The sequence below is a fragment of the Podarcis vaucheri genome, assembly GCF_965113315.1.
Source record: "Podarcis vaucheri genome assembly, chromosome: 14".
Lineage (NCBI taxonomy): Eukaryota > Metazoa > Chordata > Lepidosauria > Squamata > Lacertidae > Podarcis > Podarcis vaucheri.
In genome coordinates this window covers 40,369,574-40,396,603 of record NC_138752.1, presented here as the reverse complement: position 1 = coordinate 40,396,603, position 27,030 = coordinate 40,369,574, and the positions used below count along the sequence as shown (strand labels likewise).

The 27,030-nt window shown below is 45.8% G+C and overlaps 1 protein-coding gene across 2 annotated transcripts in view; it reads left to right on the top strand.

The window, feature by feature from the left end:
* The window catches only part of LOC309519234 (uncharacterized protein), an 80,332-nt gene that overhangs the window by 15,563 nt on the left and 37,739 nt on the right, over positions 1-27,030 (top strand). For both annotated transcript variants that reach the window (XM_082200007.1, XM_082200008.1), the window contains 20 exons: positions 1,286-1,441; positions 2,380-2,513; positions 3,527-3,685; positions 5,047-5,227; positions 6,181-6,392; positions 7,257-7,445; positions 8,475-8,617; positions 9,451-9,613; positions 9,763-9,849; positions 10,668-10,802; positions 11,860-11,979; positions 12,651-12,743; positions 13,331-13,548; positions 15,247-15,443; positions 16,032-16,334; positions 17,934-18,151; positions 19,323-19,484; positions 20,641-20,718; positions 23,724-24,080; positions 24,452-24,808. In XM_082200007.1, the coding sequence (XP_082056133.1) occupies positions 1,286-1,441; positions 2,380-2,513; positions 3,527-3,685; positions 5,047-5,227; positions 6,181-6,392; positions 7,257-7,445; positions 8,475-8,617; positions 9,451-9,613; positions 9,763-9,849; positions 10,668-10,802; positions 11,860-11,979; positions 12,651-12,743; positions 13,331-13,548; positions 15,247-15,443; positions 16,032-16,334; positions 17,934-18,151; positions 19,323-19,484; positions 20,641-20,718; positions 23,724-24,080; positions 24,452-24,808 (3,662 nt within the window). The remainder of the gene's footprint in view (positions 1-1,285; positions 1,442-2,379; positions 2,514-3,526; positions 3,686-5,046; positions 5,228-6,180; positions 6,393-7,256; positions 7,446-8,474; positions 8,618-9,450; positions 9,614-9,762; positions 9,850-10,667; positions 10,803-11,859; positions 11,980-12,650; positions 12,744-13,330; positions 13,549-15,246; positions 15,444-16,031; positions 16,335-17,933; positions 18,152-19,322; positions 19,485-20,640; positions 20,719-23,723; positions 24,081-24,451; positions 24,809-27,030) is intronic.

Here is a 27,030-nt window from a genome sequence, read left to right as displayed (position 1 = left end):
CTACAGATGCGGTGAGGGTATTGTGTCCATACGAGCATCTCACAAGTTCATTGAACGCCTGACCAGGGAGTGGGGCTGTGCCCACTAGTCCTTCTTCCTTGCGTTGATGGTCATGCTGGACATAGAATCATAGAATCATAGAGTTGGAAGAGACCACAAGGGCCATCGAGTCCTACCCCCTGCCAATCAGGAAACACCATCAGAGCACTCCTGACATATGGTTGTCAAGCCTCTGCTTAAAGACCTCCAAAGTAGGAGACTCCACCACACTCCTTGGCAGCAAATGCCACTGTCGAACAGCTCTTACTGTCAGGAAGTTCTTCCTAATGTTTAGGTGGAATCTTCTTTCTTGTAGTTTGGATCCATTGCTCCGTGTCCACTTCTCCGGAGCAGCAGAAAACAACCTTTCTCCCTCCTCTATGTGACATCCTTTTATATATTTGAACATGGCTATCATATCACCCCTTAACCTCCTCTTCTCCAGGCTAAACATGCCCAGCTCCCTTAGCCGTTCCTCATAAGGCATCGTTTCCAGGCCTTTGACCATTTTGGTTGCCCTCCTCTGGACACGTTCATGTGTGTTTTGCTATGCTTGCTTTCCTGCAGGTGGGCTATTGTTGTTTATTAGGAGGGGAAGGGGTGGTGCAAACGCATTAGCAGAGCTAGTCTGGCGCTCCTGCTGTGCATTTGCACTTCACGGCCTTCCCTGCCCCCTCCCACCTGCCAGGAAACTGGCGCAGTAACTGTGTCCCACCTGGTGAGCCACTTCTGCAGGCATCTGATCTCCTAATGGTATCAATTGATGACGGAAATGACTGGCAGAATCCGAGACCAGGGAGAGGAGACGGTGGAGGAAGATTGGAAGAAATTTAAAATTTATTTGCAGAAATATTGTAAAATTTATGAATGTTACGGACATTGAAATGAACTGCAGGGGCTTTAGCAACAAAGTAAAATGTAAGATTGGATTAACAACAGATAAATTAATAGGATATGAATTTGCTGAATTAATGTTTAAAAAGGGATACAAGAACGGGAGACGTGAGGAAGTCCGGAAAATAAGCTAATTGAAGATGAGAAATTAAGAAAGAGGGAACTTTTGTTTGTTGTTATTATATGTGTTTTTATCTCTTTTTTCTTTTTCTTTTGATGTGTTTAACGTTTGTATTTTTGTATTGTATTGTCTTTTTGTGATTTTGTATTTTCTTTGTCTTTTATTGTGAAAACTTAAAAAAATATTTATATAAAAAAACAATTGATGGTATTGTTTCTATTGTTTCTTTAGTGTGTATGGAGAAGAAAGCAGATGATAAGCTGAAGCAGTATTCGCTGGAGGGAGAAACCCACATTCCAGGGGTTCTTGGATCTCACATCGTTGCTCTTCTGCAACAGCGAGGGGACATCTGGTCCAGCGCCCTGAGAGTTAAATATGGATTGTTTGGTACTCAGTTCTTATACTGTACTAATACAAAAACAAAGTTGAGCTTTATTGCCTTTGTCAGTGTTGTTCTTCCTCTCGTGCAGAAGGATCTGATGGGCTACTGTGGGAAATGGGATGCCGGGCTAGACAGAGCCTTCATTTAATCTGACAGGGCTGTTATGTTCTTAATGCAAGGTTTAGGGATGGGGAAGAAATTTGATTCAGTCCACACATAAAGGTGAACTTAACTTAATTTGCACTTTCCAAAACAATTTCACAAACCAGAATGCAGCCACCTTTCAAAATTTGCACTTATCTGAATTTTGCAATGCAATTCTCCAAACAAGACAAAAAATCATATGCTGGGGGTAAGCCATGCATAAAATGCATGTATTACTGAAAATCACATACAAAAATGCATTATAGTGGTACCTCAGGTTACAGACGCTTCAGGTTACAGACACTTCTAACCCAGAAATATTACCTCAGATTAAGAACTTTGCTTCAGGATGAGAACAGAAATCGTGCTCCAGTGGCACGGCGGCAGCAGGAGGCCCCATTAGCTAAAGTGGTGCTTCAGGTTAAGAACAGTTTCAGGTTAAGAACAGACCTCCAGAACGAATTAAGTTCTTAACCCGAGGTACCACTGTATATAATGGGAATTTGTTTGCAAAAAATGTGTAAGTTAGGAAAGATTGCACATAGAAATGTGTATATCAGGAGAACTTTTCATTAGAAGCATGATAAATTTTCACAAACCTATGTGGAGAACTGAACTTAAGACTGGAAAAATGAGAAGCTGTAAGAAACCAGAATGGACAGAGTCACACATCCCTCATGAGGTGTGAGCGTAGATCTGCCTTACCTATTAGCAGTGACTGCGCCTGAGTGCTGTGAAAACAGAATAATGTCGTTTAGTAAATATCTCTGTATGTACATTTGCGTTTTACCTGGAGCAGGAGCTGCAAAAAGCCTTCAGCATGAATGTATCACGGGCCAGAAGTTGAAAGTGGAGAATGTCCCAAAGGATGCCTACCGGCTAGATTTGGAGCATGAATTCTATTGCACTCAGATTTTAGCCTACAACCACAAGGTAAAGCATTTAGTTCATTTACCGCATGGGTAGGCAAACTAAGGCCCGGGGCTGGATCCGGCCCAATCGCCTTCTAAATCTGGTCCACGGATGGTCCGGGAATCAGTGGGGCATAGGGATTCATTCATTCTCCCCCCCCCTGCAAAAAAAAATATAGTTCAGCCCCCCACAAAGTCTGAGGGACAGTGGACCAGCCCCCTGCTTGAACAAGTTTGCTGACCCCTGATTTTCCGGAACAATTATGAATCCTGAGAAATGGTGCTGAATCCAGATTTCTTCCTCATGGAAACTAAATAATGAAGACGCAAGATGCACTCTTGTGAGAAGGGAATTCTACAACTTAGCAGCTGCCACAGAGATCTGCTTTTACCCGATGCTGAAAAGTGGGGTGGAGTTGGCTCTAGGTTAGGATGTGAGCATTGTGTAAGAGATGTGACAGTACAGGTCACTCCACAATCTGCACACACACACACACCCAGCTATGGGTAGCTGTTAAGGTTGGGGATGGAGGTGAAATTTGTTCAGTCTGCTTTTTGCAGCAAACCATTCCAATTTGACTGTCCCGCACTAGCTTGCAGATCACAACACAATTCCCCATCAACCAGATATTTCAATGCAGCTTCGGTGTACAAAAAGTGCCCACAAAAATAGGTATTTTATGGTTTAAATGTGTGCTAAATGTGTATTATAAAAACAATGCACTGAGAAGCATGGCAAAATAGGAATTTTGGGAGAAACATGTGCCTTAATGCACATAATAAAATATACAGCTTAAATGCGAACTTTTTGTGCATTCTTTCAAAAATATCTGCACAAAACAGGGTGGAATGAATGCTAAGATTTGAACACCAGTCTGAATGAAACGGGGCAGATTTAGATTCCTCCGTCCATTTCTGGCAGTGCGCCATTGAGAAGCCCGTCACCGCTGAAGATTTTAAGACATGAGCGGGCTGCTATAAGGAATGTAGTAATTATTTAGTGCCAATTATAAAACCCAAGTTGCTATTCCACAGGTCGATCTACGTCACGAAGAAACGGTCTCTCGCCTGCATTCCCGACTAGAGCTGAACTATGGAAAACACTGGGACGAAATCAACAACAAGCGGAGAGTGATAGTCAGCCAGACATTTACAAATAGTTCTCTTCCAGCTCTGACTAGCTATTTCATGGAGGTAAAAGCAAAAGACCCAATGGTGTTGCAGCAGTTGAGATGATGACTAAGGAATTGCACCTCGGTGAAAACCTATAAAGATGATGGAGAAGTCTCTGTAGCCGGTGGGAAATAGGTCCTCTTGTTCAGATATTCTCTTCGAAGGCCGCATCCACACCATATGTTTAAACCACTATTGAACAGTCATGGCTTCCCCCAAAGAGTCCTGGGAGGTTGGGAGCAGGTGTTTGTTAAGGGTGCTGAGAGTTGTTAGAAGACACCTATAATGGTTGGGAGTTACTCGTGCGTAATCCTGCCCCGTTTGAGCATCGGATTGCCTGGTTAAACCCTCCGGACTGCACAGCCCATCTCAGCGTGGCTGCCCTTAGTCACTCGTAGAATCTGTCTGTGGGCGTTTCTTAAAGCGTTGCCAACATAAGAGTTGTTTGACGCCCAATCGTCTCCGCCTCTCACTGCGCGGGAGTCTCCTGCGCAGGGTGGGCGTGGGCAGCGGGGTGCTTGGGCTCTCCTCGCTAACTTCCAACGAAGAGTCCTGGAGCCCCTGCAACTCCCTGTCCCGTTGCTCTCCTGGATCCCTGGTGTTACACTCATTCTCTTCCCCTTCTTCCCAGCTGAGTCTCCCTCTTGCGCTGGGACCTTCCCCTGCAGAATCAGAGACCCTCTCCTTCTCCCGTGCCTCTGATGGCAGTTCCCTGACGACACCCCTGTTTCCCTCACAGAACTACAATATCCAGAGTAGAAACAAAATTTTAAAAATTCCTTCCAGTAGCAGCTTAGAGACCAACTAAGTTTGTTATTGGTATGAGCTTTCATGTGCATGAAGTGTGCATGCACATGAAAGCGCATACCAATAACAAACTTCGTTGGTCTCTAAGGTGCTACTGGAAGGAATTCTTTTATTTCGTTTCAACTACGGCAGACCACCTTTAACTAACAATATCTAGAGTAGTTTAACTGTCAAGCCCTCTTCCCAGGTAACTGGGAACTATAGCTCTGGGAAGGGAATATGGAGGGTCTCCCAGTCATGTGCACGAATTCCTGGGGACCAAGGCTCTTTGGGTCCCCTCAATGTTTTTTTTTTAGTGCAAGCCCCTCCCGCCCTGCCACCACCATTGCTCAGGACATTGCCAGGACGTTGCACATGTGATGCCAGGATATCATGTTGGGTCCCTTTAATGTTTTTTGGAAACTGGCACCTTTGCTCCCAGTAGACCATGCTGGCATGGGCAGGGCAAGGGGCAGATGAACAATACCACCCAGCTCACCGCTATTGTGAATACCATGATTACGCAGCTTTACTTTGAACTGCCAGTAGTCTCTCTTCTGCCGTATGAAATGCAGCCCCCTTTTTCTGTCCCCCAGTTCACCATTCAAGTGCCCGAAAAGCAAGTGGATTACAGAACTCAGCTCCAGCATTCCTGTTCCATACAGAGTTCCACAGAAATAAGCAGCCACTTCAAAGTGCACTATAACAACCGCATCCCTTTTGTGGTGGGGCTGCAGTGGAAAGAGACATCAAGGCATTCTCTGAAGAAATGGGAAGGTATGTACAAACACACACACACACACCACACAAGGCTTGTTTTAATATTTAGTTTTAATATTTGTAGTCTGCTTTTCCAACAACAGATGTTGGAATCAGCTCACAATAATAACAAAGGCATTGGCAAACATATTCTGCATGCTCTGAACAGAAAAGCCGCTTCTGAACATTTGAAGAAAGGTATATATTCTGTGTAGACACACACACACACACACAGAGAGAGAGAGAGAGAGAGAGAGAGAGAGAGAGAAAGAGAGAGAGAGAGTTGTTGGCATTCGTCTTCTCAAGAGACAATGGAGTGTGCCTGCAGGGGTAAAGTAAAAAAAACTGCATTAGCAGCACCAAAGTGATCTCCCCAGGTCACAACTCTATGTCAGACAAGCCATGCTCATCTGCCCTACACCTGACATCCTATAAGATGTAAGTTGTGGGGCAGGTAAAGGTGAGACCTGTTCAGAGGGGACTCAGCAACAGATACAGTGGTACCTTGGGTTACATATGCTCCAGGTTACATACACTTCAGGTTACAGACTCCGCTAACCCAGAAATGGTACCTCGGGTTAAGAACTTTGCTTCAGGATGAGAGCAGAAATCGTGCAGCGGCGGTGCGGCGGCAGCGAGAGGCCCCATTAGCTACAGTGGTGCTTCAGGTTAAGAACAGTTTCAGGTTAAGAACAGACCTCCAGAACGAATTAAGTTCTTAACCCGAGGTACCACTGTACAACTAAACATTTATTAAATGAGGAACGGTCATTCTTTTTTTCAAAGGACAGGTAATGAACTACTAGGGAAAATTGGCCGGTTAGGTTTATGTTGCAGTTTTGGGGGGGCCTGAGTTAACTCCTGTTGATGTTACTTTCACACTGATAAGCATTTAGCGATGGCCTGATAGCTAGACACCGTTGATCAGAACTGAAAAATATTAACAGATGCAGCTTTCCGTTCTTTGTAAGGTACGTTCAACATGGACACACCCTGGCTGTACCTGTTTGCTGCTCAGAAGCTACACCAGCCCCAGCATTCGGCTTATTTAGCAACCGTTGAATTAACCGCTGGGAAGGCCTTTGTGGTCAAGGGCCTACTGGTGGAGGTCTTCTGCAAGGACAGAGATGACAAGAAGGAAGGGAGAATTCTGATCCATACGCCAACCGCCACCTACTTGCAGGTTAATTCCCATGTCAACCCTGCCTTTCTCCTAATGCTTTTTCATCATCTGCTGATGTTTGTATTTCATGGCCATGAGAGGTTGGAAATGGGATCATACTAGCAGCAGTTTAGTTTATTTGGTCCACAGGTCATAAATATCAGATATGGTAGAATCATCTAATTGTAGCATTAGAAGGGATCGTGAGGGTCATCAAGAGCAACTGCCTGCAATGCAGGAATCTGTTGTTTGTACTTTAGTAGAAGAAACCTTGTTGTTGTTTAGTCGTTTAATCATGTTTGACTCTTCGTGACCCCATGGACCAGAGCACGCCAGGCACTCCTGTCTTCCACTGCCTCCCGCAGTTTGGTCAAACTCATGTTGGTAGCTTCGAGAACACTGTCCAACCATCTTGTCCTCTGTCATCCCCTTCTCCTTGTGCCCTCCATCTTTCCCAACATCAGGGTCTTTTCTAGGGAGTCTTCTCTTCTCATGAGGTGGCCAAAGTACTGGAGCCTCAGCTTCAGGATCTGTCCTTCCAGTGAGCACTCAGGGCTGATTTCCTTAAGAGTGGATAGGTTTGATCTTTTTGCAGTCCATGGGACTCTCAAGAATCTCCTCCAGCACCATAATTCAAAAGCATCAATTCTTCGGCGACCGGCCTTCTTTATGGTCCAGCTCTCACTTCCATACATCACTACTGGGAAAACCATAGCTTTAACTATATGGACCTTTGTTGGCAAGGTGATATCTCTGCTTTTTAAGATGCTGTCTAGGTTTGTCACTGCTTTTCTCCCAAGAAGCAGGCGTCTTTTAATTTCATGACTGCTGTCACCATCTGAAGAAACCTTAGAAGAACCCAAAACCATCATTCTAAATTTTCAGGCATCTACAGTCAACTACTTTGCAAGCGGGTTTCTGCACAGCCAAAGTGAAGTGGTGTCTCTGTGGAACCAGCTCATAAAGAATGAGATTCGCCTGGAAAATAATGAAAAGACAAAGTTTCTCCATTTCTGTATAAAGTCTGCAAAGCAAGAACTCAATATGACGATGGCTTACTTTCACCTGGAGGTGGTAAGATGGTCAGAGCTACAGGCTGTTTACTGTTATTGGGGCATTTTTGTTTAGGACAGGAATAAGAGACATGACAGATGAGCAAAAAATTATGTATAGTGTATATAAAGCTGTGGTTTGAAATTTGCCTTCCTTTCTCATAAGGATGGCGGGGGGGGATGGGTTTCATTTCAACGTGAATCTACCATATTCGCATTGCCCAAAGCAATGTGCAAAGCGAAACACAGCCATCCTTCAAAATTCACACATCTCTGAATTTTGTGATGTTCTCCTGTTAAATAATGTATATAAAAAGTGTGCATAGTTATGCACGTGAGCGAAAATAGCATTCAAATGCATTGGAAGGGGCAGTTTGCAAAACACACAAAAAAGTGTATTTGGCAAAATTGCATACAAAATGAATAGAAATGCACACTAAAATGCAGGCAAATCCTAATTTGCTATGGGTGCTGAGAATTATTAGGAGACTCCTATTCCCCTCAGAGAGCTGCAATTCCACAGTTCCCTGGGAAGAGGAACTGACTGTTAAAGCACTCTAGAAAATCTAGGTCTGGGAGAACCCAGCCTCCTTAATAAACTACAGTTCCCAGGATTCTTTGGGGGGAAACCATGGCTGTTTAAAGTGGTATCCTAGTGCCTTGCATGTGTAGTGCAGATACACTTGGATTATTCTGGTGGTCTGGGTAGCTGGCATCCTTAATCTGAGATCCAGAAGATGCCCTAACAACATATGTAATTGCCAACTTTCTGTCACAGGTGGGCTACCCTGTTTCGCTGCCTGAAGCAAAATGGCAATGTGCCAGAACCCCAATCCTCTGTAGTTATTGTTTGTCACATGAGTTTGATCTACAGGGATCATTATGGATAGACGAGCGCTGTGTCATTATATTTTTTGTAATTGTATTCCTATGTTAAATTTCATGTTCAAAAACTTGGTGGGTTCAAAGTGGCATTTTACTGCCCACTTTTTGCAGCATTTTATGCATACTTTTCTCTCTTCTGTGCCTGAATTTGATTTCTTGGTCACAGCCTAGGAAGGCAAACATTTCTGTGCAGGTTTTGTGGACGGATCACAAGACCCCGCCACCACTTGTGCTGCAGTTTGAGGCACAGATAGAAGAAGTCAAGAAGGAGAAAATGCTCTACCAAAAACGTGGGACTGTACTGTTCAGGTACTTTAATTCCCACCCATCCTGCTCCATTCATATTCTCCATTTGGGTAAAGAAAACAAAGAGATATTTCGCCTCTCTCAATCAACACAGTAAATGTCAATGCAAATATATACTTGCAAGGAATTGCTCCTTCAGTGTGACAGCACCTGCTCTCTGGAACTCCCTGCTCATTGATATTCGGCAGATGCTTTAAGTGTAATGTCCACAGAGCCTAGGGCTTGCCGATCAGAAGGTTGGCAGTTCGAATCCCCATGACGGGGTGAGCTCCCATTTCTCGGTCCCTGCTCCTGCCCACCTAGCAGTTCGAAAGTACGTCAAAGTGCAAGTAGATAAATAGGTACCGCTCCAGCGGGAAGGTAAAAGGCGTTTGTGTGCACTGCTCTGGTTCGCCAGAAGTGGCTTAGTCATGCTGGCCACATGACCCGGAAGCTGTACGCCAGCTCTCTTGGCCAATAAAGCGAGATGAGCGCCGCAACCCAAGAGTCGGCCACGGCTGGACCTAATGGTCAGCGGTCCCTTTACCTTTTTAAAAGCTTTTTTTGTTTGGACAACCCTATCCTGACTTTCTTTGCCCTCTTCCCTTGCAATTCTAAGCACTGGTTTAGAGGCAACCAGAAGGTTGTGCTACTGTTAAAATAATCCAGATTAGACAATGGTGCACTTTATTAACTGAACCAATGTGACATGATAATACATTTACTAGGAAACACTGTAATATTTACATAGGGCGTTTTTGCATTGTAGCAGCTTGAGCCGAAGGCAATTCAGAATGAGGTTTCCCATCTTCTGTGTTTCAACTGAAAGTTCCTTACTTCTTTTATTTACATCCCAGGCACCCGTTTAAACTGCCCATCCCGCAAAGCTTTCTCCTCCAAGAAACCTTCACTCTGAACAAAAAGGAGAAGCATTATTTCTTGGAAACAAAAGTTTTGATCAACGAGCTTGAAGAGTCTGTTCAAACTCTCACACTCAGCTACCAAGCTGAAAATCCACATGTGAGTGAAATTTACGAAACCATCTGCCTGCCCACCCACTCCCCGTAACCTTTTCAATAGCAAAGCAGCCATGAAATAAGTTACACATCTGTGTAAAGCTTTTTTTGTTTCTGTTTTGGTCTTGTTCCCAACCATTCACCCATTTCCAGGTTTGTGCTGGATTGACGCATCCATACAACAGCAAGTTCTTCCCCCAAAATATAGAGGTTTGCGCCATAACACGAAATCTCAGCTGTGTAAGTAAGTTTGATGAGATTGAGGGAATGATTCACCATGCATAAAGTCGCCTCAGGGGAGATTATGAAGACCTTCTGGCTACAACCCTGGTTTTATGGCCATGTCCACACTGTACATTTAAAGCACTTGTATACCACTTTAAGTGGATGCTGCTGGCGCTGTGGGTTAGAGCACAGAGCCTAGGACTTGCCAATCAGAAGGTCGGCGGTTCGAATCCCCATGACGGGGTGAGCTCCCGTTGTTCGGTCCCTGCTCCTGCCCACCTAGCAGTTCGAAAGCATGTCAAAGTGCAAGTAGATAAATAGGTACCGCTCTGGCGAGAAGGTAAACGGCATTTCCGTGCGCTGCTCTGGTTCGCCAGAAGTGGATTAGTCATGCTGGCCACATGACCCAGAAGCTGTACGCCGGCTCCCTCGGCCAATAAAGCGAGATGAGTGCTGCAACCCCAGAGTCGGCCACGACTGGACCTAATGGTCAGGGGTCCCTTTACCTTTATACCACTAAACAGTTGTGGCTTCCCCCAAAGAATCATGGGAACAGTAGTCTGTTAAGGGTGCTGAGAGTGGTTTGAAGACCCTCTCACCACCCCTCATTCTACTAGCACAACTATCCAGAGAGCTCACAGGAAGTAGATGCTGCTGCTTCCTGCCCTCAATTTGGCCATTGCTCACTTGCTTGCCAAATCCTGCAGCCAGCCCTCCTAACCAAAGTTATGGTCTCTGTACATTAGATCTGCAGACAGTCTCTCCATATTTAGACAAAAAGGTGCTGCTTTGCTGATCTGGCACTTTTAAATACTCATTATATCAACCCACAGGTGAAATGGGAGATCGAAGTGACCCTAAAGGTCAACAGGAAAGAGGCTCTCAGCTTTCTGGGCAAATACCAGAACCAATCTAGCATGGCTGATTCCCAACACCTTGTACAAATGGACATGACACATGCATTCCAGGTACTTACCTTTTAGAGAAGAGGCACCACCTTCTCTTTGTCTGTCTCCATCCCACTTAACTTCTGAGGGTTTTGGCAAATAATGTATAGGTTGCTCGCTGTGTTTCATATCTTTCTATTCTCATCAGGATAACTGGTTTTTTTAAAAAAAAATATCCAGCTGTGGGCTTCTATGGAAGGATGGACAGGATATAAATTTAATAATTAAATTAAATTAAAAACCAGCTTATGCTTGCCAATCTAAAATCCAGATGTTTTGAACTACAGCTCTCAGCCAGACTGGGGCTGATGGTGGCTTAGTCCGAAACATCTGGAAGGCAATAGGTTGGCCAAGACTGCTATCATCCAATCAACCGCCAGCATATTGTATTATGTGCAACTACAGTGCGGAAGCAGGTCTTGCAATCCCTGTTGCTCAGACCCCAGTGATATCCGTGGAGTTTCCATGAGCATAGAGGACCATAGGATTGTGTCTGCATTAGGACATGTCTATAGGGTGGCTGTGTGTCCTCCTTTACAGTTGTCAGGCCTCCATTTGAAGGGTTTAACTATCAAGGAAACCTGAGAAGGGAGAGCAGGAGAGGCTTTGAAGTCACCAATCCAAGAGTTAGCACTTGCACAGCAGTCTGAGCAAGGTTCGTCCAGTCACAGTCTTTTCCGTTAGAGTGAGATGCATTTCTATTTAAATGATAGTACTTGAGTTGAAGCTGGTGCTTATCCTACTCAGAGTAGACCCATAGAAATTAATGGACCTGTTAGTAATGTTCAATGTTAGTAATGTTCAATGATGTGCTCTGAGAATTGAATACAGCCCATATGTCTCAAACGAGCATCCATACATATGAATTAGCATATACCAATTTCCATGTAATATCTATTTATTGCAATGCATAAGTAGCCATGCTACTTGCTTGGACTACAAACTTTAACCTCTTTAATAACCACGGCTTCCAAATGGGGAACCTGGGGGGACTATAATGTGGCTTGTAGTAAAGTCATGCAAGATGAGTCTGTTAATCTGAAGAAAGGGATAACTTGTTGGGTTTCCTTCCTACTAGCTCAAGTTTCCAAAGTCGGTTGCTATGAGGGGGGAGCTCTTTTCAAGAGAAACCAGGCTGGCTGATTTTGCATCCGGTGTGACAATAACAGCTACTATCAACCAGCAGGATACTTCACAGGTCAGGTTTCGTACTAGTCTTTTATGCAACTAAGAGGACCTCTAGACCAGCCTTTCTCAGCCTTGGGTCCCTAGATGTTGTTTGACGACAATTCCTATCATTCCTAGCCAGCATAGGAAGTGGTCAGGGATGATGGGAGATGTGATTCGAAAACATCTGGGCACCCAATGTTGAGAAAGGCAACAAATCCACTTTTTAAAAAAATCACAGACACCAGGAAAGAGAGAGGAAAATGCACTGGAAAGTGTGGGACAAACAAATATTGGCAGAAACTGTCTCCAGGCAGACATTTTTCCAAGTCATTGCAATGTAGACATTTCTCTATTTTAACCTACCCTCTGTAATTATGATTGTAGACAATACTATCCATGGTTGGAACCTTCTATTAACCCAAGGCCGAGGTTGGAACAGAAGCACGCATGTGCTGAAAGGGGGAGCAGCAATGTTGTCCAACGATGTCCATTGCCATGTCACATCATGCCCACTGGTGTCAATGAAATTTAGCATGATGTGCCAGTATATCAGTCAGAAAACCACAACTCCATAACCCAACAGATACTGCAGCACGAAAGGAGCTTTAGAAAATAGGACGGAAGTGGTAGAAGTATAATCAAGAAAGCTAACATAATATTCCCTGTGTCTGAATGTACTCCCCTCTTCTGTATCAACAGTTTACAGCTTGGCTGAATGGAACCAAGACTGGGTTTGGAATTTATTCACAATTTTCTCACTTGAATCAATCAAACTTTCCTCCAAGTTTTCAGGTACCAAAATTCATATTCCCTGACAGCAGAGCAGCAATTTACATTAAGTCTTCTCCTCTCTTTCCCCCTATCTTTTGCTTTGTTGAAGTGATCCTGGAGTTGTCAGTCTTCAGGGTTTTCTCCAGCTCTGATCTGGGGTGAAGACAAAGTAACAGAATCCTAAGAATCACAGAATGAGAGGGGCTTGGAGGCCATCTTGTCTCCCCTCCTGCTCAGGGCCAGCCTGCCCATGAGAAACTTATGTTCCATAGAAATCTACCCACCTGCAGTGTATGAATACTAGATCTCAACCTGCCCTCTGCATGAATGTTGGGTAAAATTGCAATAAAAATGTATGTATTGGGGAAAATTCACACTAAAATGCTGATGAATTTCATGAAGTGTTGTTATTTTTAAGAAATTGCAAGCTGATGTGAAAATGTGGAGAATGTAATGTAAGTTTGGAAAACAAGAGAAACTGAGAGAAACAAAAAAATTGACAGATTTGGCTTTGAGATTTGGGGTGGGGGAGGATGGGACTTATCCTTGGTCGGGCTGCGCCCCAGTTGACCCATGGATTGCTTGTTTTGTTTTTTTCCTGCCCTTAGGCCCACGCCACCACAAACCGATACAGCAGGAATGGTCTCAATGGATCCTTTTGCCTTCACTCCGGCAGAAAGGATCTTGTGTTGCTGGAGGCGGACTTCAATGGTGAGATGAGGAAGGATGCCGGAAGCATCAGAGTGAGCGCTCTCCTAAGACAGGCAATTCTGACACAGTTCAGATATTTGTGGGTGCAGTTCAATGGCAAGATGTCACCAACCAGGTAAAGAAAGCAGCAGCTGGGGCTGTAGCCCAAACCTTTATCGTGTAGCCAAATATCATCATCAGTTATACAATAAATAAGGGAGCACAACTCAAAATATGGTTCAAAGCAAACTAATAAGATAATCAGGTGTGATGTTCAAATATATAACAGAACTATGGAGCCCCACTGGGAAATTACACTGCTGTTCTGTTCCACCTGTTAAAAGCTAAGCCTTGGCACTCAGAATAGGTTCTATACCTGAGCTCAGATTATTCAGCTCTGAATCTGCTCTCTGGCCTGCCAGTAAGAGCTGGAAGGTTGATGGGTGTAATGGCTTTAGGGGTTGCTCGTGCGTAAGTTGCCGCCACTCCTGGCGAGGTTACCTGGTTAACCCTTTCTGATTGAACAGCCTCCAGCATCGTGACTGTCTCAGTCGCTGGCAGAATCCGTCAGTGGGCGTTTCTTAAACTTCTTCTAGCACAAAAGTTCCTTGACGCCAAGTCTCCTCCTACTCTCCCTGCGCGGAAGTCTTCTGCGCAGGGAGGGTGTGGGCAGCGGAGTACCCGTACTCTCTCCGCTGGTCTCTGGCGAGGAGTCTTGGAGCCTCCTCTCCGATTCCCCCATCTGCCCCCCTTCTCTACTGGTGTTACGCTGATTTCCTTCCCCAGCGGACGGGCTGCCTCTCTCCCTACTGGGACCCTCTCCGCCATCCCGCTGGAGCCTTCCCTCCGCCTCTAGCTCCGATGGCAGTTCCCTGACAATGGGGAACAGGACAAGGCCTCTTCTCTCATGGCCCCACAGCTATGGAATGCCCAGCCCAAGACAGAGGGCAGTACCTCTTTGCATGGCTCGTGGCTACAATTTAAAACTATGGATTTTACTCCCACAAGAGGTAGTGAGGGCCAGTGGCACAGCATAGGGGTGACAGGGGTGCTTGCCCCAGATGCAAAATTTGTTAGGGGTGCAAAATTTCGACACCCGGTGCTACCTCGATACAGCTGCATGCTTCCGTCACTGGGATCCGTTGAAAATGGCTTCCTTATACAAACCAGGAAGTGGCCTCTCCAGATAATGCAACAACTCTTTTCTTATCTCTGCGGCTATCATTTCCTGGGTGACGCCTTAGCCAGTTTAAAGCACATGCATACTCTGTCCGTTTCCCTCCTGTCTGCCCCTCCGCCTGGCTCCAGGTGCTGGCAACCCACGTTACACCACTGGTGAGGGCCACCAACTTGGGTGGCTTAAAAATAGGCTTAGACAAATGCATGGAGGATGAAGTTGCTGGTGGCTACTGGCTCACAATGGCTATGCTGTGCCTCCAGGGTTGGAGGCGGTAGCTCTTGGAATACCAGCTGCTGGGAATCACACATGGGGAGAGTGCTTTTGCGCTCAGGTCCTGCTTGCAAGCATCCCGCAGGCATCTAGCTGGTCACTGTGAGAACAGGATGCTGAACTAAATGGGCCATTGGCCTGATCCAGCAGTCTCTTTATATGTCATGATAAGCCAAGAACCTTGACTTATTAAACCAGTTTGCCAGTTACATGCTTCTGCTGCATGTAGTGCAACTGCCCTCCCTCTATCCTCTTGCCTTTACAAAGGCCATAGATTCCCCATCCCTTCTGTAGGTAGCCGTGGTTCAGCAGTGAAGATCACTGAGCTGTCCTTCTATGGCTATATCTACTGACTGCTTGCATTGCCTTCTTTCTTGCCTCCAGAGCTATGCTGTCTTCTGCAGTGAAGCTGAATCACAATGCCTTTCACCTGGGCGTTGTGGGATCCAAGGAGCAGAAAGGGGGTCTGGTGCTGACCCTCCATGGCAGTCTCTGCCACAATGTTCTCAGCTTAAAGCACGTCATACCCCAGGACCTTTCCCTGGATGGCTCTCTCAAGCACAAAAACAACATCCGTGAAGGTATTGCTTTACTGCAAGGTTCAGAACAAGCATTCATCCTTCTTGAGCAGGTAGGGCATTGTCTGGCCTTGACTGAGGTCCAAGATAGGCTGCAGTCAGAGTCCTGTTCTGGTGCAGGCAAAGAGACCAATGGATCATAGAATCATAGAATCATAGAATCATAGAGTTGGAAGAGACCACAAGGGCCATCGAGTCCAACCCCCTGCCAAGCAGGAAACACCATCAGAGCACTCCTGACATATGGTTGTCAAGCCTCTGCTTAAAGACCTCCAAAGTAGGAGACTCCACCACACTCCTTGGCAGCAAATTCCACTGTCGAACAGCTCTTACTGTCAGGAAGTTCTTCCGAATGTTTAGGTGGAATCTTCTTTCTTGTAGTTTGGATCCATTGCTCCGTGTCCGCTTCTCTGGAGCAGCAGAAAACAACCTTTCTCCCTCCTCTATGTGACATCCTTTTATATATTTGAACATGTCATCATCCAAGACAGGATGGGGAATCAGGTCACATTCTGGATCAAGTAGCCTTGGCCAGACTGTCTATGTGGCTGTAAGTATTCATTTTGGGAATGCCTTCCTTCTGTCTAACAGGCATCATGAACATCATGATTAACCAGTCAGTGTTTGGAGCACACATCCGGAACAGAAACGTGTTTGGAAATGAGAGCTTTCATAACATCGCAGTGGCTGTGACTCAGAATGGTAGCTGGGCTTTCCCAAGAGAGGCAAAACTCCAAGGGCAACTCAAGCTCAGAAGAGGAATCCAGAGGGGTTTGGCCAGTATCCAGGTGGACACGAGAGCTCTCCATCTTAATATCTCAAATATCATCATTCTGGAGCATCTTGGAGCCTCAGGGATGCCCGCCCACAACATCAGTAATTTCTATACCACAGGTATGAAATGCAACCCAATACTGGGCTGTTTCTCGGGATCAATAGAATGCCATTTGGAAAGAGTAGCTCCTTTTCTTTGAGAAGTACTCTGTGACTGCATGCACTTCTCCAAACAGTCTACTAAATTTCTATCTCCTTCCATTTTGGGCGCTTTTGTTTCTTAAGGGTTGTTGGGAATTATAACTCTGTGAGGGGTAAACGAGAGTTCCCAGGACTCTTTGAGAGAAAGAATGAAACAACATCCCACTTTTGAGACACTGAATTTGAAGTGCAAGTGCCTGAATCTCTCATAAGGACCCACCTTTATGTTCAGTTTCCTTTAAAACAACTCTTTTGGGGGGGGAGCAAATGTAGGGGAAATGGGCTGTTTCCATGTTTCCACAATGCCTGCTTTTTACATTAGACCTTTGCTTTGATCCTTGCCTTTCAGTTCTAAGGTACAATTTAATTCACAGTGTGGGTTTGGGGTTGGGGCTGACTCTTTAAAAACTCCAGTAATTTCAGCTGGCTTGGAGCCATCTCAGTGAATAAAAATCCCAAACCTCAAAGCGGAGGGGAAATAATAGTTCTGAAGTCAGCTTTAAAGTACAGGGGTGTTTTTAGTTACAACTTCAAAGTACAGGCTCTACCCTTGAAGAGTCTTCTCTAGTTTTCCAGTGGCATAATGGCGCTATTGAATATGAACGAGTGTTTAATTCCTTGCCAGCCACTCTCAAGGAGAATGAGCTTTCATGCTTCTGTTAACAGTATTTGGAGCAGATTCAAGAATGAATGGGGTTGACTTGCTCTGAGTTCTGCAAAGGAAATCTTTCCTTGCCGTTCCAAAAAAAAAGAAGCAGTAGCTTCTAGCAGGGCTGTGCATGGACACGCACAAACATTTGGAGCCAATTTGTGGCCCAGATTTGTAAATCTGCATTGGACCCAATCCAGACCCATTCCAAGCTGCCCTGGGTCCAAATCCAGATTGTGATTGCGAATTTACAAATCTCCTGAAATCCTATAGGCTTGCATCACAAAACCAAAATAGCAATAGCTTACTTGTTTTTCACATAGGGGCATGATGTCTAGGGCATGGTGGTAGCATTTTCAGAGTTCAAAGGCCCATTCCAGCAAGGCAAAAACCCTCAAGGAGAATGTGAAGCAGAGCTAGTAAAGGGTGTTAGCCTGAGGAGAGTCTGGAGGGCAGCATTTGAATTCCCCATATGATTTAGTATCCCTGCTCTGTTGGAACATGGCATGGCCCTTAGGGGAATTTGAGGTGGATGGCAGGAAACAGGCAGAAAGGGAATGGCAGACAAAGGGGGATAGAAGGGGTATCTGACCCACTTTTGACTTGGGCCATTCTCACCTCTTGTTTTAGTCCTACCCCCCACCAGCATGCTTCCATTGACAGCACACCCCAAAGAAAATGTGGCCCTCAACAAGGAAAGGATTTCCCTCCCATGAGCTTCTGAAGACTCAGAATGTGCCTTTACAACTAATCACCTATCAAAACCCCAAAGCAAGCTACCCGTTGGCCCTGACTCATGTCTGTATATGTGTCTCTATGCATCCAATGTGCTTTGCTTAATCTCCCTCTTTGTCTTCGGCTTCCCACAGAAAGTAGCATCCTGGCCACGTATGGCCACATCAGTAGTAACCGCACAGTAACTCTGAAGCTGCAAGGCAGTAGCAGAAAGATGGCTGCAGCAGCTGGAGCCGAGCGGCGGCCCTCGGAAACCCTTCAAGCCCAGATCATTGCAAATTTCAGCCACAACATTCCAGAGCTGAAGAATCATGGAATCCCTTTCAGCATAGAGTCTACCTGCCATTACCAAGTAAGGAGAACAATGGTGTTGACTGGGGGTTGGGAACCTCCAGTCCAAAGTGGCCCTCCGGATCTCTCTTTCTGGCCCTCAGGACCTTTTCTGGGCCATGCCCCTCCCCAGGCTGAATTTGCCCCATGCCGTCCTTGGGGGCTTTTGCCTGGCTGGAATGTGCCCCTGAAATGCCTTTTGTTTGCTTGGCTAGAGAGAGGGGTTGCTTATAAACCAAATGTTGCCTCAAAGACAGGAAGTCCCACCTCCTCACATCCTGCCTTTCTCTGATATATTGAGTGAGTTCTTCTGGAGGGCTTCTAAACCTGTCCAGAGAACAGCGGCAATGAACTCCCCTTTCCCCTCCAGGGGTTGGGCTTCTCCTTCCCTGGCTATCCCTGGGTATTGGGGTGACCAAATTTTTGGAATATGAATTTTTGGAAAGTCCCCATACACAATTGCTAGCTTAGTGCATGAAATATATTCAGAGTCGAGAATGGATTTCATGCTCTTTATTCAGCTCATAGTGGTGAGGAGGAATGGAAGTTCCCCCAGAATGTCTGCTTTATTTACATTATTTACACAATGGGCCCCACGTGATTGGCTAATTCCGGGATTCTCCTGTAGACCAATTAGGTTGCTGATTCACTTCCACCTGGAGCTGGATTGGGTGGCTCCTGTGGACCAGTCAGACTGCTGCATTCTGGGTCCTATTGTTCTAGGACCAATCAGACTGCTGCATTTTGGATCCTACTCAACTCAGTACATAACAGCGCATAACTCGACGACTTTAGAACAGGGGTTCTAAAGTTTGTTTAGAATAGCCCAAGAGCAACATTCCCTTCTGGGGGTCACATTCCAGTGGTGGCTGGAGCCAGAGGCAAAAGCGGGTGGAGCCACCAATGTAAATATTACTTTGGTACAGTAGACTACTTTCTTCAGGGACCCCTCTCCATCCTCCACCCAGGGAAGCAAGAGGCTTGATCAAAGTTCATGCACTCATTCCAGGCAGGCAAAAACACTTTGGGTACAAAGATGTGTAGTTTCTGTGACCATTTTTGGAATGCCGGCAGATGAAAGGCAGTTCACGGGGGGTGGGGTGGCTGAAAGGCTAAGTATTGTTTAGCATAGTATTATTGCCCACTAAGATGCCTGGTCCTTCTCTGCACATCAGCCTTTTCCCTCTGGTTAGAATTTCAGCGAGAAGATGGCAATGAGAGTGGCAGCCCAGGCTGGTGAAGAAGAATTCAAGATTGAATTGGAGAAGCAAGGCACCAATAGCACCTCAGGGTTTTCCCTTTTCCTTTACCATGATGTGGGACTCCTGATTCACACCATTCCACCATTAGTACGGGTTAGTTGACCACATTGCTGGTTTGTTAAGTCTGCAAATGATACCAAAATAATGACTTCTTTTGCATTGTTTTGGCGCGTCCTTACACTGGAATGAACGTAAGATTTGTAAATGCGGGTGGTGCTGTGGTCTAAACCACAGAGCCTAGGACTTGCCAATCAGAAGGTCAGTGGTTCAAATCCCCGTGACGGGGTGAGCTCCTGTTGCTCGGTCCCTGCTCCTGCCAACCTAGTAGTTCAAAAGCACTTCAAAGTGCAAGTAGATAAATAGGTACCACTCCAGCGGGAAGTTAAATGGCGTTTCCGTGCACTGCTCTGGTTTGCCAGAAGCGGCGTAGTCATGCCGGCCACATGACCCAGAAGCTCTCTGCAGACAAACGCTGGCTCCCTCGGCCAGTAAAGCGAGATGAGCGCCACAACCCCAGAATTGTCCGCGACTGGACCTAATGGTCAGGGGTCCCTTTACATTGGAATGAACGTAAGATTTGTAAATGGTTCTGTAAGCTATGTGACTTAGGTTAAATAGCAGGCAGCAAGACAAATAATAGTATTGGGTGGACACCGAAGTCAAGCGTTGTGAAATGTTGAGCTGCAGCAAAGAAAACGAAGTATCTCATTGCTGCAATTACCGTATTTTTCGCTCTATAACACGCACCAGACCATAACACGCACATAGTTTTTAGAGGAGGAAAACAAGAAAAAAAAATTTCTAAACGAAATAGTGGATATATGATTTTTGTGGTTCATGCTGTGGCCACAGACATGTGATCTGACAGTGAGTTTGGAGTAGCCCAATGCAAAAATCCTGAGGATCCATGTGGATCCTTGCTTTGTAACCACGGAGGAGGGAAGGAAGGGGAACCATGGATCCTCTGCTCACAAAGGCAGCAGATCCCCCCCGCCACCCACAGGCATTCCCTCCATAACACGCACAGACATTTCCCCTTACTTTCTAGGAGGAAAAAAGTGAGTGTTATGGTGCAAAAAATACGGTATATTTCATTTTAGCTTTGTGTGAGAGTGGGTGTGTTTACCAGGGATGGGCAGACCTGCCAATATCAGTTCTCTCGGTTTCTTATTTTTCCAACCTTAAATTCCATTCTCCACATTTCTGCAGCCATTAGATAATTTACTAATTTTTTACTGATATTCTGCAGGTCCAGTGTGACGGAGAATCCACATCTCACCAGCTTTCTGGCCATTGTCACGGAGAGGTTGCAAATCACTCAGTGGAGGTACAAGGTTCATTCTCAAAGCTTGGTCAACAGCATTGCACTCTCTGGAGGCTCAGCTGCAGGAAAGAGAGTCTGAGCATTGGGGGTTGTTTAAGGCATGGAGATCAATATGAATTGAACGGCCTCTGGGTGCAGACTTTCAAGTATCTCTGCTCACTCAACATCCCAGGGAGTTCACAGGTTAAAACACTTGTTAACCCAATGGGTAATAAGTGTATGGCTGTGTTTAATCTCACCACAGATGGGTGGGGGGTTCGTTCTGAATTAGAAGTGACAGCAGAACCCCTGTTAAAGTGGCGTAGGTTTGTCTCCTTGGCGAACCCACACATCCCCAGTTTGATGCTCACAGCAGAGGTGAGAGGGGTCTACGGTACAAATAAATGCATTTATGAAGGCAACGTGAGATCTTCAAGCAACCAAGGGCTCGGGCTGCTTAAACTGAGAGCAAAATGTGAGGGCTCCTTCCTGGCTGCAGTGGAGTAGCACCCCAAAGTGTGGGGTTGCCCTAGAAGCCAAGGCAGCAGGAGGTTCTCTCTGGCAGTGACAGGTGAAACCCGGGAAATGTGCTTCATTTGTAAGCTAGACATGGAAAGCAGTCCAAACTGCCTCATCGTGAGCGGGCAATTCCTGCTGCAGAGCAGCCTGCCAGAGATCACTTGGGTGTGGTTACAGCACTGGGAGGAGCAGGAACAGAGAGGAACGTCTGTGCCAGAAGAGGTGCAAAGCAATGGGATTTTGGTGTTTGATGTGTTTTCCATAAGAGCCCAAATTAACTGCACTGTGGATGGGAAGCCAATGCAAATGGTAGCGATGGGTGCTTGGGGACCCAGACTGGAGGTGGATTGGCTGCTCAGCCACCGTGTCCCAGCATGGACTAAGGCCGGCTTCCCAGCCAGGAACTGGTTACATGGAGTCGCCCAGTTGGGGAACGGAGCGGACATGAGCTTGGGACTGATGAGCGGGCTGTGCAGGCTTTCAGGCGTGGGACGGTTCGGAAGGAAGCCTGGCGCAGCATGGAGCCTCGCCGTTCACAGCCATTGCCCCTCTTTCCAGGTAGAAAGAAGCATGTCCCAATCGCGAGGGCATCTTTTGCTTCTTCAGAGCTTCTGCTAGCCAGAACATGAAAGGCCTTTTTTGCTGGGCCTCTTCATGTGTACTGCATACCTGCCTGTTCCACAGACGTCCACCTCTCTGTCCTCTGTCCAGGCAAGCAAGAGGTGTGATCAGAGTGCAAGGACAGGCAAAATCACTTAGAATAGGAATCAACATCAGGGAGTTTCTGTCGGAATCTCCACTCGGCCGAGCTGATAAAGCTCCATTTTCCGGCCGAGTCTCTGGAATCGCCTCCGACGAATAATTAACGACCTTGAGCCTTTGATGAGGCTCCAAGGCACGTTTCCATCCATTAAGCAGAGTTCCCAGCACAGGGAAGAGACAAGAGGTTTGGGCTACATTGTAAAGAGTTTTATTTCCAAGCTACGCAGTCAGAAAATACATACTCTCTCTATGAAAGCAGAGAGCAACTGAACAAAGGAACAAAGGAAACAGGAAACCAGTAACGTCACATCCGTCTCCCATGAGACTTCCAATAGTATGGAATCCCAGGAATGTAAACAGAGTCCTGTGACTCCAAGCAGCTGGTCAGTGGCAAACAGAAACTAACAGTTTCAAGGGCCGTATCAATGGGCATGGGGGGCCAGATTTCACCCCCGCTTTTAGAATGTGCATGGCAGAAGGCAACAGCGCATCTTTCCAGATCAGCATGCTGCCCGCTGGAGGTGTCTCCCGTGGAGGCTAAGGCAGTGAAGAAACTCAATATGGAGGTCGGATGGCCGAAGTATTGGGAAATTTTGGAACAGGAGGGAGATAAATTGAAATTACAAAGTCATGAGAAAATGAAACATAAAGTACAAAATTGGTTTCAATATCATCAAATAATGGAGTTTTTCAAACAGGATAGGAAAATTGGCTTTCAGGTGGAAAAATCAAAATTAGAGACTGAATTGTTAGAACCCAATACTAAGAATTTATCAAGAATGTATAACTTGCTGCTGAAATGGAATACTCAAGATGAAACAGTTAAATCAGCTATGATTAAGTGGGCACAGGACATTGGTCATAATATTATGTCTGCTGACTGGGAATGGTTGTGGAACACTGGTATTAAATTCACGGCATGTAATGCCCTAAAGGAAAACATTATGAAAATGGTTTACAGGTGGTACATGACCCCAGTCAAGCTAGCAAAAATTTATCATTTGCCTGATAACAAGTGTTGGAAATGTAAAGAGACCGAAGGTACTTTCTATCACCTTTGGTGGACATGCCCGAAGATTAAGGCTTTCTGGGAAATGATTTACAATGAAATGAAAAAGGTACTTAAATGTACTTTCCTTAAAAAACCGGAGGCCTTTCTCTTGGGCATTGTCGGCCAATTGGTGTCAAAGAGGGACAGAACTTTCTTTATATATGCTACAACAGCAGCAAGAATACTCATCGCAAAGTATTGGAAGACACAAGATCTACCCACTCTGGAAGAATGGCAGATGAAAGTGATGGACTATATGACATTGGCTGAGATGACAGGCAGAATCCGTGATCAGGGAAAAGAGACGGCGGAAGAAGAATGGAAAAAATTTAAAAGCTATCTTAAGGACTACTATAAACTTGATGAATGCTAGAATGTCGAGGTTTTTAGGAAAAAAAGGGATACAGTGATATAAGATCAGATTATAGACAAGATTAAGATGACAGAGGTTGGAAAGGAATATTTAGAAGTTGCAAAAAAAAAATTATGGACATTGGGATGCAGAAAGGGGGGTATGGGGGAGTCTCGGAAAAGAGGTTTATGAAAAAATGTTATGAAACTATACGTGTTTGTATGTCTTTTTAAGGGTTTGTTTGTCTTTAAAAAATTTTGTAAAACCAATAAAAATTTTATTAAAAAAAAAGCATGCTGCCCGCTGGTTGCAGCAAGCCAACAGCCTCGTTCTTCTCTGTTTTAGGCACCGACGAGAGTTTTGCTCAGCGGGTCAGTGGGGACTGCCAACTGCACAGCCGACGTGATTGGAGAGGTCATTTCCAACGCCACCTTTGCTCAGTTCCGTATCCACGCTGCCTGCAACCCTCAGCACAGTTTGGAAATTGGCCTCAGGCATGCCTGGCCTTACCTCAGCTCTCTGGGCCTTGCCCAGGAGAACAGGATAAAAGCAGCTGCTGTGAAAGGGGATGAGTACAGAGGCCTCCTGGAGGCCACACTTGGGAAATGCAAGTTAACAGGCAATGGAGAAGTGAATTCAGAGGGTGAAGTCACAGCCGCAGAATGGAAAGTTATTCTTCTAAATAAATGTGACCTTCTGGAGGTGATTATTTACTATCGCCACCCCAACTGATGGGTTGGAGCATATTTTCTAGAGTTGGGGTCACCAGCAGGCCCCTCATGGTGCCCTTGAGGTCTTCCCTTGGTGCCCATGAGGATTTTAAAACCCACCCACACCTACCTAGCTCTCTCCCTTGGAAGAGCAAAACATGCATCTACAGTTTCTCTCCTGATTGGGGGGAGGGCGAGGCTGATCTGGGAGAGGGGCAAAAAGTGAGAGTGGCACCCACAGTACTCCCTCAAATATCCGAAATTCCCCGGGGGTGTAGAAGGTTGGCAACTCGTGCTCTGCAGAATAGATTCTACATAGGTTAAGACTAAACCGAGCTCTCCCCTGTCTTTTCTCTTTCCTAGAAAATGGAGTTACCCCAGAAACTAGTCTCCAGGGGTTCGTTCCTCATGAACATCTACAATGTCAGTTTAGCAACACACTTCTGGTGTGATGGCAAAACAGCTGATGTGCAGCTGGAGGTGTCTTCTGTAGACAAATATACCATGCAAGGATCGCTGGGTCACTCTTTCCCCTACCTCTACGATCTAGGGCTGCCTCCGGACAACTCACTCCATCTTTCCATGACAAATGGCTCCATCCTCAACGGACTTCTGTTGCTGCACAACGGAAACTGCAAGCTTGAAGCACAAGGAGAAATCAGACCCCGGAACCAGACTGAATGGGCCCTGGAGATGGAAACAGATTGTACAGTTTTGCAGGTCGTACCTGGTTCCTTTCTGGTTCTAAATCAAAGCATGGGACTCTAGAAACTGGCTTGATTATTCTTTCAGATAATCAATCTGAGCTTTAAAAAAAAGAGAGAGAGCTGTCTTACACCTAAAGGCAGACCCTGCCATTCACTCAATGGCACAAGTGTTGGTCTTTATTTGCATTTATATTACAAATATTGCATTAGGCCAGCCTTTCTCAACCTGTGGGTCCCCAGATGTTGTTGAACTACAGCTCCCATCACCCCTAGCTAACAAGGCCAGAGTTCAGAGATGATGGAAGTTGTAGTCCAACAACATCTGGAGACCCACAGGTTGAGACCCACTACATTATTCCATCCCTGGAGAAGCACAGTGGATGGTAATGTGAGACAGGAGATTGCCAGGGATGGCACCAGTGCAGGAGGTTGGCCCATTCGGGCCCCAATAACCTCAGTCTGACCTCAGCCAGGACCCACCTGCCTGCCTGCTTACTTGACAACCAGTCAGGGGATGGCTGTGCCTGCCATTGGCTTTGAAATGAAGCAAATACCATTATAAAGTTATGAATTGTGTATAAAAACCCAACTTGTGTTGAACAATAAAAGGAAGAGGAGGAGGGAAAGGTCTTGCCTGTGTACAGATGCCAGCAGATTAAATCACATTTTGAATCTTGATTGATGGTTGTAATGGGTTTGAGTTACTCGTGCGTAAACTGTTGCCGTTCTAGGCTTAATTGCCTTGGTTAAACCGTCCTGACTGCACAGCCCATCTTAGCGTGGCTGCCTCAGTCGCTAGCAGAATCTGTCTGTGGGCGTTTCTTAAATCTTTTCCAGCATAAAAGCTGCCTGACTCCCAGTCGTCTCTGCCTCTCACTGTGCGGGAGTCTTCTGCGCAGGGAGGGCGTGGGTAGTGGAGGACCTGTGCTCTCCTCACTGATGTCCAGAGAAGAATCCCAGAGCTCTCCTTCTGCTTCCCCCATTTGCCCCCCTTGATCCCTGGTGTTACGCCGATTTCCTTCCTCCTCTACTGAGCTGCATCTCCCCCTGGTGCTGGGTCCTTCCCCTGCAGAATCTGGGAGCCTCTCCTTCGCCTCTCGCTCTGATGTCAGTTCCCTGACAATAGTTATATTTCGGTCCTCATGTATATATAGGAAGCATGAATTTGATAGATTTGGCTTTAAATGCAAATAGGATAAAGTCTTTCTCCTAGCCCTAGCCACTTCTCTGATCAAACATACCCTCTTTAAAGCTGCAGCTTTTAAGTCTGTTTTTTAAGAGTCTCACGGCAGCTCACCTGCATAATCACTGTTAGATTTTTAAAAAAAAAAAATCTGTGGGAAATTTGGCCAGAGGAACAGAATTACAAACTGTTGATCCCTGCATTTGAAATGAAATCATTTTTGTTCCTCAAGACGTACCCAGGAAGAAGACCGTTTGACAGTGATACAGTAGCCTCCAAATGGGTTTTACAGGCTGTGAAATGCATTCTGCATCTCACCGTTGACTGGATCCGTTCAGACAGATGGGTGCCAGGGAGTGCCCTCACTTTGAAGTGAGGATCAAGTGCCAGGCTAAGGTCACTTTAGAAACTGAAGTGCCACATGGTCTGTCACCCCAAGAGGGATCCCAGAAGAAAATGAGCTGTCGGTAAATTGTGGGAAAACAGATCAGGCATGACATTAGCTTAGACCTTGAGTCAAACCCTCGTCAACTCCAAGCCAATTTGGCCTTTCATGCAGAGAACCAATTCCAACGGCAAGGATCAGTAGAGAACAACCGCAAAGCAATACAGGTACTGCCTGCCATGGAAAAGGATGTCCCCTTTTGAAAAGATGCTCCATTTCATTATGATGCAGATGCTCCATCTGTAGACACACACAATGAAAAACAGAACAAATCCAAGCCGTAATCCCTAAAGACATTTCTAAAGACGAGGAGGACTTGTTGCCAGATTCCAAACCTGGAAGATCCAGATTAAGTCTTTTGCATGAATTTGGAAGCTGACTTATATGAGGTCAGCCTGTTTGTTCATCTTCTCCAGGACTGGCAGCAGTTCTCTGGGGTCCTAGGAAGAGGTCTTTCCCATGTCTTTCTGAGCTTTCTCATAGCTTTACCTGGAGACTCTGGAGATTGAACCTGTGACCTTCTGCATGCGAAGCATATGATCTGCCACTGAGCTGCAACCCTTCCTCGGAACATAAGAAGCTGCCTTATATTGCCAGACCATTGGTC